At 36.2% G+C, this 16271-nt stretch overlaps 1 protein-coding gene across 7 annotated transcripts in view; it reads left to right on the top strand.

The window, feature by feature from the left end:
* The window catches only part of ERG (ETS transcription factor ERG), a 2569778-nt gene extending 2559068 nt beyond the window's left edge, over positions 1 to 10710 (top strand). For all 7 annotated transcript variants that reach the window (XM_044071455.1, XM_044071454.1, XM_044071452.1 and 4 more), the window contains one exon: positions 7461 to 10710. In XM_044071455.1, the coding sequence (XP_043927390.1) occupies positions 7461 to 7981 (521 nt within the window). In that variant the 3' untranslated portion in view covers positions 7982 to 10710. The remainder of the gene's footprint in view (positions 1 to 7460) is intronic.
* The last annotated feature ends 5561 nt before the right edge of the window (positions 10711 to 16271 follow it).

Below are 16271 nucleotides of genomic sequence, written 5' to 3'. Positions count from 1 at the left end.
TGGAAAAATTATCAACTGAGTCACATACACACACTGTAAACAGAGAACAGTGACTAGTAAAAATAGAAGAAAATAAATCATTTAAAGCAGATTTTTTTTCTCACAAGAAGAAACTGCAGACCAAACATTCTTCAAACTTTCATAATTAGAATAGATACAAACATGCAAGCCTAACAATTCAAAATTCTGAAAATGAGAGTTGCCAAAGTGTATTCTATTTTCTCATACTCGCCAATAATCTCATCTTTATCAGAAAGAGTAGGATAGGAATCGTCCATCTGTTTAGCAGCAGTAACATTAACTAAAACTATAGCTGCTGGGTCAAGATTGGGAAGAGTGTATAAAAATGTAAAAAGACTGAAAAACTTTATACATTCTGTCTGTCTCTTTAGGGTAAGCAGGCTGGCTGTTAGGAAAATTATAGGCAGAGACATGCACATCTTCCAAAGCTGACAGAACTGGAAGAATTGATGAAGATTCAGGAAATTCCTTCTTTAACAGCACATAAATTTTCTGAGGTTCTGAAAATACTGACACATTCTGGAAGAAGTCTCAAAGAGAGAGGAACCCCAAAAGGAGAATCAGAAACGGAGTTCTCCCCTGAGTCTGAATCAGAAAACTGAAGAGAAAACCTCTATCTGTCCTTTCATCTTCCTGTCCAGAATTAGAAGCTTGAATCTCTTCAGGAAAAAAATGTATCCTTCTTTCTTTTACATGAATGCAATAAATGAAAAGGATCAACATCCCAAATAAAACCTTGAGCCAGACCCAGTAAACTATTCCTGTCTAAGAAAATGTGTGAAGAAGTAGATAAATGTTCAGTTTTCTGTTCCTCTATGACAGAAAAAAAAATGAGGCCAACAGTGATATAAATTGCAGCAGCAGCTTCCCCAGAGATGGGCACAGCATTCTGACAAAACAGGAAAGCCTTTCCTGTTTCCTGTCCCAGGAACAGCAAGAGTGTCCCTCCCTTACCTTCTGAGGTGACCCCGACAGCCACAGAGGACATGGCTGGCTGCAGGTGCTACACCAGAGGGATCTAGGGTAAAAGATGAGTGATCTGAGGCACAACAAATGGCCACAGCAGAGTTACCCACCAGTGGCTAGCCTTCTCTGGTGGGAAAGGCTATTTACTTAACTTTTTTGGCTGGAAAAAGGATTGACTGTGAGACTGACAGTTTGTTCCATGGTCAAGATGAAAATGGTTCCTCTTTCCCAGGGAAAACATGCAGTAAAAGCTAGTAAAAACGTGAAAGTCTTTAAAAGCCAGTTTTTTCACACAGAAACACAGTGAAGATGACTTTAGAACACTTTGCCAACACCCCAAAATAAAATAAACACAATTTCTCTGCAGAAAAATATGTTTTAAATACACTTTAAGCAACTTTTAAACTAATAGGAAAAAGAGGGATCTCATTTAAAAGTGTGGTACAGTCTCAAGACAGTCCATTAAAACAAAAAGTCCTAGCTTTAAAATAACTTTCCTAAAGAGGAAAGTGTTAATAATAAACAAAAGTAATTAAAAGGAAGTCTTTTTCCTCAATGGGAACTTATATATCCAGCAAAGGAATAGGACAAGCTGATCGTCATGCCTCTAAAGTCTCAGAGGAGCATACTATTCGACGGCATACAGCTCTGAAGAGCTTCGTGCCCAGACCTGTCTTTCAGCCTGCACGAGGTGACTGACAGTTTGGGCATGTGCATGGTGCCCTGAAGCTTTGGAAGCTGACCAGCTGTTGTACCCTTGGCAGGATATAACCCATATAGTTAAGGCAACTGTAGCAGTGATCAATATGGTGAACATCCAAAAGAACTCCACTTGTCTTCAAAAGAAACTATGTTTAATTCCAAAAACAGTTGAGCACTTTCTTCTTACATCAACAAATGGACTTTATCAAACTTTATCAAAACTGTTTTGATAAAGTCCATTTGCTGCTGTAGGATGTAAAAAGCTAAATTATTTTTGGAATAAAATACATTTTCTTGTGAAGACAAGTGGAGGAGTGCCTTTGTTTCAAAAACTAGAACAACATTATATGTAAGGAAATATATTGGTGTCTCTACTCTTGTCACCACTGGACAAACAGATACAGTCTCAGGAATTCACATCACAATAGCAAGTGCCACATTGTTACATTCTTGGTCTTAGCTACATTCATGTAGCAGAATTCTTAATTACAAATATTAAAAGTCAGTATTAGACAGAGAAGCTCTGTGTTTGTTGCAGGTGCTTATCATTGTGCTAATAATATCACTATTATTCTCTATCTGATTTATGAATAAAACTGCAGAAATAAACATGTGCCATGGCCAGCTAATGTTCAGGAAAGCATGCCAAGGTTTTCCCTTATTTCATCTTAAGGATGGTGACCGAAATGCATTTAATGCCAGTATCATTGTGGCAATAGTCTGTCTATGTGCAGAGATGTATAGCATAAAGCACCCGTGCATTTGCCCTTACTTATCTGTCAGAGAGGCGGCATTCTTCCACTTCACTCATTAACACATATTATATGCCACACCTGCTTCAGACAGAAATGGATTACTGCAGTGACTACGCCTTGTCATTAGGGCTTTCTGTAGGCAGGGAATATAAGCCCACAGTTATGAATCACAACACACATATCAATGTAAGCTGCACTGGTAGTAGTTTATGGCTTCCTGTTAAACTGTGGTTAACACTATGGTCCTGGTGTTGTACTTTGCTATCCTCTGCACATATGTTATAAAATCTGTATCAGCCTCTTTTATTGACCCAAAAAAGAAGATGTTCATTGAGACTGCATTCTTGAGTCAGGAAATACTCAATATTGTTATTTTGGACAAAACAGGAGGACAGCAGTCTTGGAATACAGGTATATTGTATTTCAGGGATTCAGTCTCTTATCAGCTCAGTTGTGAATTGCCTGAAGATAAAAATGCAGACCGATTATGTTACTAATGCTGAAAATCAATGTAAAGTGAAGGAAATGCTGAGAAAAAGCAGAGAAATTTTTTCGCAAAAACTGCAGAAGGGTACCAGACTTACAGAGTTCTGAGATAGAGCAAACATACAAAAGCTGTGACATGGTCCTGAAATTGTAAGTAAAGTAGCAAAGCAAAAGCCTGTATAGTATGACACAAAGTCTAAACTCATAGAAATGCGCAAGACAACTTAGTTGACATTTAAGGTCCAAAAAGAAGAGTGACCCGAAGTGTGAAAAAATTATTTTGCATGAACATATAGATGTGATAACTGTGGCGGTCAAGAGCTGTAGAGATAAACTCCTGGAACTGTCACTCAAAGTGAAGCTGTAGGGTAGCAGGGACTGTCTCAAAAAACAAAAACAGATGTTCAATGTGAATAATCGTGTTAAATTTGTTAGGTGCGGTGTACCGCTGAAGAAACCAGACATACATGTAGACTGTCCCAAATATGAATATAATTCTTAGAAGTAAAATTTGCTTTAAATATGCTGGAAAGTTTGATTTTGATATATAAATCCCATGACATGATAAGTACAGTTACTAGGTAATTTATAATCTTCCAAATAGCATACCTTGTAACTCTTTTATATGCTTAAGCTGTTGCAAACTTATGTACATATTCTTCAGATTTGCAAATCAATTCTCATGCTAGCTACGGAAAATGAAGATTTAAATCTGAACACATTATGCTTCCATTTGTGATTGTATTACTACATTAATACGTATTGCTATTTACTGCTATTTACATAACTTATAACCATTGTTCCTTGCATTTGTCCTTGTTTAATGAAACTATTACTTGCCTTATATTGTTGTACACTAAGATACTTGGATTGTGAATGAAAAGGGTTACTAGACCAGCTCACTTACCCAGTTAACAAACAGAAAATAAATAAATACTATAGCACACAATAATGCTGGATGACTGTGTTCTGTTCTATGTGTTGCTTTCAGTATCAGCCTGCATGTATATAATCAATCCTGTAATGACACTAAACTTGCAAGAAGCTTTTTGGTATATTTAAAAAGTAAAAATGATAGTGAAATATAAGGAAAAAGTGTTGTGTTCTGCTCAATGCCAAACTCAGTATATCCCACCAATGGGTCTGGGATTAGCTGTGCTGAATGAAAAATACGTGTGGTTACCAAAACATGATGGGAAATAGTCACAGTTTTTTTATTTACCACTAAGTAGCAAAACTAATGTAAACACTGTAAAGGTGTATTACATTTAACAATAATCTTAATATTAAGCTATATTAGTAGCATTGTGGGATCATTTGCATTCCCTGAAAAAAATATAAGCTTGATTAGGAGGATATATGAGGGATCAAAGGCAAAAATTAAAGTGGGGGTGTTGCTGTCTGTTAAGTTCTGTTTCAGAAGAGAGTCAAGCAAGGGTGTTCTCTTCCCCCTTTGTTAGTTGCATTATATTTAGAGCCATTGACAAAGAAAACAAGAGACTCAGAAATTCAAGGATATAATTGGTATGGTAGTCAAGAAAAGTTGGCTTTATTTGCAAATGATATTAGTTTATACCTGACAAAACCAGAAAAGGACATTGCAGTGTTGCAAAACATTTTGAGACAGTTTCAGGTCTTTTTGGAATACAAAATTAATGAAGATAAAACAATGGCACTAGCTGAAAACTATGTGCCCGCATATGAATTGGTTCAGCAATACCCATAATTATTGGGACATGATAAAATGAAGTACTTAGGAGTATGGATTAAAAATGATTCTGTTATGGCAGCTAAGGATATGTGGGAAGAAACTAAACAAAAGATAACACAAAAGTGAGAAATTGGAAGCTCTGTTTTATGGATATGCATAGCAAGCTACAAGCAATGAATATGTTTTTAGTCCCATTCGTTTTATAAACAGATCAGGCATATTTTTGTCAACCAGAGAACTTGTGGATAGCAATTAATAAAGAGTTGAAGGATTTTATCTGAGAGAGAAGAGGACAAGAGTCGAGTGATATAAGTTAATCCTTGCAATAGAACAAGGTGGCTTGGAGTTGTCTGATTTGAAGGGGTATTTCAGAGCTACATATTTAAGGCTCCTATACATACCACAAGCATAAAGCTATAATTCAAAGGGGAAAGGAATGATGATGATGATGAAACAAGGAGAGACTTGGATTTTGGATGCAGATCCTTAAAGTGAATAACAATAACCATACAGAACATTATATTTATAAAGTGGCAGAAAGTATTCTAGGAACTAAGCAAACACAGAGAAAGGAGATTCTGTCGATAGGGATGACTGCAATCAGGGGTACAGAGAATAGGCAAGAGGGAGCAAGAATTCACTGGAGAAATCTGGCAAAGGAACCAAGGTACTGGGAGGAAATAATTAGAGAGGGAAAGGTAATAGAATGGGAAGAGGTCAATAATTAATTTGGACTGCAGGCTAGATATTGTCTTCCTATTAAGGATTTATACCAGAGTATAGACAAAGAGAAAGAAAGACATAAGGGGAACCTAAGTGACAGACCAGCACTGGTTGAGTTTTTAGTAGAATCTAAAGCAGAAACTGCTGTTAAAAAAGGCATAATTAGTAGGACTTATAAAATATTGTATAACTATAGGAATCAATCAGAGGAGGTTAGAAAGGATTGTGAAGAGAGACTGGATAAGGAATTCACAAAGAAGTAATGGGGGATATACGTATGGCTTCCAAATATGCAACAAAGTTTAGAAGATTTAGGATCTTTGCTTGGAAGTGTTTTCATAACTATTGTTATACCCCAAGCAATCTCCAAAGAATTTTTCCTCAGGTATATTGCAACTGCTGCAGTTGTGATGAGGAAGAAAGAGGTAACTGGGAACATATTTTTTGAAGTGTAATGAGTTGGCAGACTTTAAAAATTCCCTGCAGACTACCCTATCACAAATACTGGGTGAACAAATTGGTGTAACTAAAAAAAGGATTTTTTGAGCTGTGATACAGAATCAGAATTACCTAGACATAGTAAGACCTTGCTGAGTTTAATTCTGGTGGCTGCCAAAAAAGCAATAACTAGAAAATGAAAATCAGTATTTAAACCAACTGTACTAGAAGTAGTGAATATAGTAACCAAGAAAAATCAATTGGCGATGAGATGTTTATCAGAGGGCAAGAGCAAATTGCATAGAAAAAATGGGAATTGTGGGAACAATACATGCAGAATAATGTTTTGGAAGAGGAGTGAGGTTTAAGGGAAGGCAGGAATTGAATGAGCTATGTAATGTTTTACTGACAATGACTGGATAGATAAGTAATGTATAATGTTTGCTGCTGAAAATATGTCAGTATGGTTTGTTTTCATTTAAATAAATGTATGATTGCTTACATCATAAATGATAATAAAGATGTTTCTTTTTTAGAAAAATACATTATCTGTGATTACAAAATAAATGGACAAGTTTTATATATATATATATATATATATATATATATATATATATATATATATATATAAAATACTAACTTGTATTAATTTAATACTTAATATTTATCAATACTTTGATATAACATCTCTGATCTCCACTCTGTATATATTGCATTTGTGCTTTGTCAGTCACACTGTATATACTGTCATTTATCTTTTGCCATTATACCCTCAAGCCATCTGTGATATTCACTTTGTATATCATATATGCATATATTGCATTTTGTAATTCACTCTGTATTTAATGTCATGTATCTATTGTGTTTACCCCTGACTGAGACTGAAATAGGTCCAACTGGATCAGTGCTCTAGCCCGTTTAACAAATTCAAAATAAAGTAAAATAAACAATATACTAATAAAGTGCTTTAGGAAGGCCAATTTATGTCACTGCAGGCAGTGGTACAAAGGACATTTCTCCATTGTACTACGAATGTGTTCCCATATTCTCAGATATGCACATATTCATTACAGTTTACAGCTATCACTACAGAGATACAGAAATAGTAAAGAGTTTCAATTACACAAAACCTTATTTTAGAAAAGCTCTCACATTTCTGCTTTTTTAAACAATGCCATTGTTTAATAGTAATACACCATGCCAGGTGCATTAGAGGTGGGCTATTTAGTTTGATTGCTTTGACTCTGCCCTCATAACCAGTCTCTCACCCCTCTATGAATACAATATCATTTAGCCACTCCCTGAAAAGGAATATTCCCATATTATTTTAAACCTGTCTAATTTATATATGTAACTTTTCTGATATTATACAGTGTCAGTCTTTTTGTTTACATACTGTATAAATCTGAAGTCTGTGTTATGAGTACAATTATGTTCTTAAGGGAACTTTTTGCAAACATTTTAAATTCACTAATAGATTTACAGCAGAAAGTTAATACATACTGGACCACAATACTTACAAATTGCCATAATATGATCTTCGTATTTCAATATATATTAATAGCTGAAAGCAGCATGATGAAGAAATGAAAAGTTGTATTGTGCATATCTAATGTTCTTTAGTTTCCTTTCTAAATTATTTATACTTCTGTTTACAGGAAGTGGACAAATCCAGCTTTGGCAATTTCTGCTTGAGCTTCTCTCTGACAGCTCCAACTCTAACTGCATTACCTGGGAAGGTACCAATGGAGAATTCAAGATGACGGATCCAGATGAGGTAGCTAGACGCTGGGGTGAGAGGAAAAGTAAACCCAACATGAATTATGACAAGCTAAGTCGTGCTCTTCGATACTATTATGACAAAAATATAATGACCAAGGTTCATGGAAAACGGTATGCCTACAAGTTTGACTTCCATGGAATTGCTCAGGCACTCCAGCCACACCCACCAGAATCATCCATGTATAAGTACCCATCAGACCTGTCTTACATGAGCTCATACCATGCACATTCACAGAAGATGAACTTTGTATCATCACATCCTACACCCCTGCCTGTATCATCCTCTAGTTTCTTTGTACCACCGAGTCCATACTGGAATGCACCAACTGGAGCCATCTACCCTAACACAAGGCTTCCAGCCAGCCATATGCCTTCTCATCTTGGCACGTACTATTAAATTTTAAGGGACACTGGACTAAAAGAGAGTCTAAACTTTATTTAGTGCAAAAAAATTCATATATGTTAAATTAAGTAACACTGAATATGAGTAAGAGCATACTGAAGTTCTCAGCATATAAATTTGCAACGACAAGAGCACAATTCTAAAAACAACAAAGGAACTCCATTGCTCAAACAAAAGATGCAAACCGAAGGATCAGGGAAGAAATATTCCTTACATGTGAAAGAAATGCCTGTGTAGTGTTGTATGGTGCTGAGCAGTGACTGCAGTGCCTTGCTTATATACATTAACTGGAACTTGTGGATAATGCATGTAGATCCAGAAAAAAAACATACATATGTAGTATACTGCATAAAAAGAAATAAATGTATCAGACTTTCAGGACTGAAACTGGACTGGAGAACAACAGCATTCCTTTTAGGCACACATTCCTTTGGAAGAAGCTTTATCAGCTTCATCAAACTGTGAAGATTACCCAGACTGTACTCCAACTGTCAGTATTATAGAAATATTGAGCCAAGCAATGGGACAGAGAATGTGCTGAAGGGTATGTGCTGGTTGAAAATATGAGAAAGAAGATGTCAGAATGCTTAAAGCCGAACAGAAAGCATGTTTTGAACTTGATGGAAAAAGACAGCAGGACTTTTTTTTTTCTTAATGGACTATGGTGTTTGGTGTGTAGTAAAGGAAGAATTGATATTAGTATTACACTATTTCTTGTGTTAAAAGTGTTAAACAAAAAAAGAAAAAAATATATTTACAAAAAGCTAGAAAGGAAAATGCTGATAGGATTATATAATCCTAAAAATGCATCTCTTTTTAATGTTTGAAACTGGAATTATTTTGTATTTAAAAGAAAAAAAATGTGGACCTCATTACTGTGGTGGTTTGTTTCATACCTGTGTAAGGTAAGAGACATCACTCGCTGCCAAAACGTGATCAAATTACTTAAATGTGTTCGTAAGCATTTGATGGTTTATTTCTTTCTGAGTCACGAACGCTGTGCGTTTGTAAGATACAAAAATACAGGTCAGTGTTATTTTTTCTTTTATATAATATTATATAACTTATGCATTTATACACTACGAGTTGATCTCGGCCAGCCAAAGATATAAATGAGACAATCAAATAAAGAAAAACTGTGGCCTTGAAGTATAACTCTGTATGCTTTATGTTTATATTACAAACTATTAGAATGTAGAGTGCAAATAGTATGTAGGGAAATAAGCTTGGCCTGGCATGGCACATCAGACGTTATGAATACTGAAAATGTTAATCCTTTTAGTCTTTAAGGAATCCACCCAAAGAGACATCCAAATACGTACCATATACCATTAAAGCTTTTAAAAAGCTCAGCATGTCGGGCATTTTATAAACAGTCAACGTTGGTGCACGTGATCTGTTTATTATTAAATGTGATTCTGTCTTCATATTATTTGCTGTTAATGTTGCAACCCAGTAGACAGAGTTTTGTAACCAAATAAATTCCCCTTTTCTTACTCCACTAGGAACATTTTGATAAAAATCTAGTACTCTAACTTGGTTAATTGAGTCAATATTTTATTTGCTTATTTGCTGAAATTTGAATCATTGCTAGATAATTGCAACCGATTATGAAGGTGGAATATTTTTGAAAAATTCCAAAATTATTGCTATAGTTATATTTTTCTAATGTATTTCTGTATAATGATTATTGGTTTTATAGAATGTCCTTAGATTTCTAGTTTAAAAAAAGACTACCATTCCATAGTTCCTGTAGAAAGACAGTTTTCTCAAGGCTGAATATTCATCACTTTAGAATAATGAAAATGAGTAAAGACTATAGATATGATTCATTGGTGCAGAACAGCATTGAAGTAATAGTCATTTAGCTTAGAATGCTGTCACAAAGTGTAATAAAGAAATATTTTCCTTCTTAATGGCAAAACTGATACAAGACTACTCATCATATATGAAAAAAAATTACACAACTAAATATTTATGCTGTAAATTGTTTCTTAAAAGCTACATGAATATGCTTGAGTACTGGACCAGTAGAGATAACCATGTTAGAATTGTATGGGGTTGTCTACAACAGAGCCCCTTTCATAACACAAAACAAAATACTGCAATGCTGTTCAGCACTGAAGACCACCTCAAGTCTCCTCTGAGAAGAGGCTGCCAACCTAGTGAGAGTAACCTGGTCAACAAAGGATGAATAAAATAAAAATAAAAAAAACGGCTACATGGTAGAAAAGCTCTGTGTCATTTAGGCTGTTTATATAACATATGACCTCACATTGAGCCTTACTTATGAGTCGCTTTCAAGAATGTGGGATAGAATTTGCAAAAGCAAAAGTCAAATTATTTACTAACCATGAAGATACCAGTTAACTTTGGACGGAAAGTAATTCAGAGATGCACGTTACAGATATAAAGTAACATTTTCTACTACTGCACTATACTTGATGTGTAAGTTTCACAAATGTCTTAAATTATGACAAGGCCATAACAAGCAAAGTAAAAGGTATGACTTCTGGCTGAGGTATGTCATATTTAATTTATAGAACTGTTAATTCAGTGATCTATGGAAGATACAATAAAATGGTATGACATATGAAATGCAAATAATGAAACCCAAACTATCTCAGTCTTACTGATTTGTCTTGCCAGTCTGGTGACTACTTCCTGTAGTAATGCAATTATACAAAACAATAAAGGGAAGAGTTTGTTGCAAATATGAAAAATGCCTTGTGTATTTCAGTGTCTATATAGTAAAGTAATACTGTTATCATTATCAGAAGTGGTTTCTGATATATTGCCCAAAGCTTTCTTTCTTTAAAATTCCTCAATGTGTAGACAGAAATGCTGTCATGACAGTATCTCCTAAGATAATTAAGCAATAACCGATGATGTGATGTGGTATATTGAAGATTTACCCATGGTTGGTGTGGTTTAATCACAAGGGCGAAGCCCGAGTGATTAAACAAAGGCAACCGTGGGTAAATCTTCAATATACCACAACCACAGAGTCGGTTATTGCTATTATACAATGACATCATTTAAGAAAAAAAATACTTACTTTTCTTAAATAATATCTTTGTATAATGGCGGATTGCTGTTCTTCTGCCGGTTGTGGTATACTGATTCTGCGTTTTGATGTACTGCGCATGCGTATGGGACTTGCATTCCCATGCATACCCAGTATATCAAGGCTTTGAAATGGAAGTAACGGAGAAAAGAAAGTCTCTGTTGCTCCGTTTTCTCTCTCCTTTTTTTTTTTTTATTGTAAAAAAAAAAAAAAAAAAAAAAAAAAAAAAAGGTTTTGGTGCAGTTTATGCCAACAGAAAAAATTCCGGGCAATCGGACCTTTTTCTGTTGGTATATTGTGGGATTTGCAATGGGCATGCTGGTTGGGCTGGCCAATCAGCGTGCATGTTTTAGAATATTAATAGAGAGACATTGTATAATATAGCAATAACCCATGCCTGGGTGTGGCTAATGCTGAATTTACCCATGGTTGGTATGGTTTGGTCACGAGGACGAAGCCCGAGTGACCAAACAAAGACAACCGTGGGTAAATCCAGCATTACCCACACCCAGAAGTGGGTTATTGCTATTATACAATGACATTACTTAAGAAAAAAAATAATTACTTTTCTTAAATAATGGCATTGTATAATGCCTCCTTGCTGCCCTTCCGCAGCTGTATGGTATTCTGCAGCAGTTCTTATGTACTGCGCATGCATATGCTTACGCAGTACATCAGAACTGTTGGTGAAAGCAACGAAGAAAGCAAGATCTCTGTTGCTTCTTACAAAGTGTCTCGCTATGTTAAAGGAGTTTAACATAGCGAGATAGCTTTAAAAAAAGCAACGGAGAATCTCGGTTGGTTTTTTTAAAGCTGTCTCACTATGTTAAATCCATTTAACATAGCGAGACAGCTTTAAAAAAAGCAACAGAGAAAGCGAGATCTCCGTTAATTTTTTTAAAGCTGTGTCGCTATGTTAACATCTCGTTAACATGCGTTCTCCGTTACTGTAAAAAAAAGACTTATACTAATGGAAAAAGTCTGGGCGACTGGACCTTTTTCCATTAGTATAAGTCTGATTTACAACGTGCATGCTGACCAATCAGCGTGCACGTTTTGGAATGTTAATGGGGGTCATTGTATAATATAGCAATAACCCATGGCTGGGTGTGGGTAATATTGGATTTTCCCACGGTTGGTATGGTTTAGTCACGAGGGTGAAATTGTAGCCTGATACTGAGTAGGCAAGGGAACAGTTTAGGAAGCATGCAACCTCATCCACCATGAGCTGAAATCCAAGGTAAGTGTGGAACCTGTTTGGAAAAAAAAGTAAATAACAGCTTAGCTCATTATGCAAGTAGTTATATGTCCTTAAGATGACACATCTGTCACAGTAATGTCAGTAATATTGTATGACTGTTGTCCACAATATCCAGCTATGGACTTTGCACAATAATGTGCAACAAGCATTTCACTTCCCCATACATACATACAGCCATAAGTAAATAAAATATGTACAAAGAGCAGAGTACAGTCATCAGCAATGGCACATGGTTGGAGGGTAGAAAACATGAATGTTAAGTGTAATACCAAACAGGTGAGTGCAAATAATTGAATTGCATTGCATACTTAGAAGTTCTGCTGTATATACACTGGTGTCGTCCTCCATGTCAGAACCATCATCAAGGAATCTGTGTGAATCCTCTGCTGAGGTGTCTGACCACAGACAGGAACTCCTCAGTTTCAGTCACTGGTGATTTGTTAGCAGGCCACCCCCCCCAGAGACCATATGTTCCTGACCAGTTTCACATGCCCTATATATCACATAGGTTATTATGTCACTGGCCACGTCATATTTAATGATATGTATGACATGGTTTCCTATACAATTTACATAGTTGGCCATCTGCCCCCAGATATGGCCATGGGAGTACCTGTCACCTCTGTCTCTTTCTAAGAAAAAGGAGAGGAAGGAAGCATGTCAACTTAGTGCCTGGATAATAACTTAATTCTCTGCATTAATGTATGGTGTTTTACAGTGTACAAATGTCTTGGGCACTATAGCCCTGTACTAGATGAAACATAAGACAAACATATAATATTTATTTATTTATTTATTATTATTTATTTGACATTTGTCGACCAAGAAAGTCTGACTGAGCAGTGCCCTTTTTCAGCGGAGGCCCAGGGAGAAAAGTTCCACAATCATGTACAGTATGTACTTATTAATTAAAGTGAATACATAGTCGATAAATGGGAATAAAACAGAGCTTATTAGTTGTAATTTTATAAAACTATTTACAGGGCAGACTTGTAAGTACATAGTGTAGATTAATAGTAATTATAAAAACTATTTACTGGATGCATTCTTATGTACAACAGCAGATCATATAACAAGTTTCAAAGCAGTCTGCTTGTACCAACAGTAATACATAATTAAGACACAAGTGATTGCTAACAAAACAAATATGTGTTTTTGAATGTATGCAGCCATCATGTACAAAATAATTTAAAAAATAAAGCTCCATATTAGTACAAAGAACTAAATACAGAACTCACCTCCAGAAAATAATGGAAATAAAAAGCAAGTATACAAATTATGTAAGGACGACAACAGGTGTGTAACTGTGTAGTACATTGCAGTATTTACCAAAACAATGTACACTTTTTACCTTACAAGTGGATAAAACTCTTTTTGGATGTCCATTTGTGTGGAGGGTGGTCAGTTATATATCACAGTCTTAACACATTCTGTGGGCTATAAATGTCAGACCCATGACATTGCAAGCAAGTGATGCTATGCTCTTGTGCAAGAACTTGTCAGATGGTCATAGAAATTTTTCCATACTATCATGTTACATTTTTTACAAACATTTGTAATGGAAAAATAACTGATATACATCCCTATGCCATCGGCAAGGGAAAAACAATGCAGACAGTAAAGCTATTGTGAAATGCAATTTGTGATGTCCCCATGCTGGGCCAGTAATCAAGGAGCCTGGATCCTCACCACTGACACTGGAGAGGGACGTTCACTTGGAATACAAATGGATACACTCAGTATTTCCAGATGCAGACCTCTCTGCATCAAGCACAATTTCCCTTTAGAGCACACAGGAAGCACACTCAAGTCTAGGGTCTGGAGTTCTCCATCTGCCTCCCTCCATGTCCCCAGTAAGACTTCCCACTAGTGCAGCTGTAGGGTCAGGTCTTCATCCGAGTGTCCAAGCCAAGTCCTCCAGCACCCTTTCTGTGAAACCATTGCTTCGTGTCCCTGTCCCAAGTAACTAACACACACACTCTTTGAGATTTAATTTTCACACACACACACACACACACACACACACACACACACACACACACACACACACACACACACACACACACACACACACACACACACACCTGGGAAAGGCTGGCACAGATTACCCGCTCTACCAGCTTTGCCCAGACTATAAGGTAGATTCACTGCCACCAGTCAGTTACTATAAGGCTGTTAAAAGGGTATCCAATTATACTGAGTGAAGTTAATATTAATACAAATGGGAATGTTGACCAAACGGGTCTATATTATGCAGCCGAAGCTTTAGGTAATTGAATGCCTAAAGCTCAACACCTAAACAGCGAAAGCTGTAAAAATCAAACTGCCACTTCTGCAAATTCTTTCATAGGGAAAGAATTTGCTTGGCCTGAGGAAAAAAAAAATTTCAAACCCTATTTGACTGGGGGGCATGTGGGGGGCTGTGACCCCCACACCACCCCTAATGAAATATACCAACTCTGAGATCGCTCTACAGTGAAGAAAAGAGCATATTCACAATAAGAGCCAAGCGAGTTCTTTCCCTACGAAAGAATTCGTGGAAGTGACCATTCGATGTTTACAACTTTCGCTGTTTAGCTGTCGATCTTTAGGTATTCGATTACCTAAACTTTCGATCACCTAATATAGACCCGACCAAACAGCCATGCTTTCAGGAGTGTCCAGAGTTGTCACCAAATAAATATGTGCAAATGGACTCAAAGTTTAAATATTTTCTAAAAAAGGACTAGCCACAATGAAAAGTATAAATATATTTAATAATAAATAAAAGAACAAGAAAATACTATCTGTCTACAGTAAATACCAGGGTTTCAGTCACAGGGAATATTAAAAATGACACCAATGGAAAGTTTCACACAGTTATGGAAAAACAGTATTTCGAATCTCACTATATTTTCCAGAATAATCCAAAAGAATTACTGTTTCCTAGTTAAGTTACTTACTACCACACGGCAAGATAATGTGGGTGAGTGGTCCTTGTAAGATCCAAGACAGAATACAGAATCCTGAGAGCAAACTCCTACTAATATCTAAATATTATTTTGGCTTACAGAATGACATTGCACACATCTGGTCATCTGAATCTGTTTCCCATGCTGTCACCAACACTTGAAGCTGACATTATTTTAGCACCTGTGTTTCCATAGGTACAGATAGAGCTTTGCTCAGACCTCCTGGAAGTCATAAAACCATTCCGCTCTTCCTACAGGAGCTACAACCTATTCTATAGCTCAGACATTGCGTCTCTGGCTCCATTAAATATTGTGGGATAACATCTTTATGGCTTAACCCATAAAGCAATCTAATTTCAAGAATATTTTGCAAAGTCAGGTGGATTAAGATTAACCTCTTCACTTCCAGTATATGCTGTTACAATGTATACATTTAAACAGTTACAATAATGCATGTACATTTGTTTTCCTTTCAGCAGGGTGCACTTGATAACATTTTAACACAAGCAAACCTCACAGCATAAGCGTCTGTACAAATCAGTTACATACAAATAACATATAATTATTTACAAAATTCCAGATAGCTGTGCTCGCATATATTACAAATCCACTGCCCTGTTTCTTCTGGCATGACTGGCAGTAGCTCCTATCATCACATAATCCATCATTAAGGTTGAAATGCAATATTTAGTAAAAATCATTAACATGCATTTGCATCATAGGTTCATAGAAGGTTACTAGGCTAATAGCCCTCCAGACCTTAGAAGCCTGCCCATATTTATCCCGGGTTGCCCCAATTGTCGGTGGTTAGGTGAGTAAAATTTGCAGAGGTAAGGGTCTATGGTAGTTAATACTGACTTCCTCTGTACAAGAGGGACATACCGCCCCAGGAGAGAATTTTTGGTCTACCATCCATCGTAGGTTGCATTTGAAGAGGGTGAAGATGGGGCTATGTTTCATGTGAATTGCAAGTTTGTTCCAGAGAAGTGGCAGTCTCTGGGAGAT

Source organism: Protopterus annectens, chromosome 5.part0 (assembly GCF_019279795.1).
Source record: "Protopterus annectens isolate FY-2018-M chromosome 5.part0, PAN1.0, whole genome shotgun sequence".
NCBI lineage: Eukaryota > Metazoa > Chordata > Ceratodontiformes > Protopteridae > Protopterus > Protopterus annectens.
Note: the sequence above shows the minus strand (reverse complement) of the source record. Positions and strands in the feature narration are given on the sequence as shown.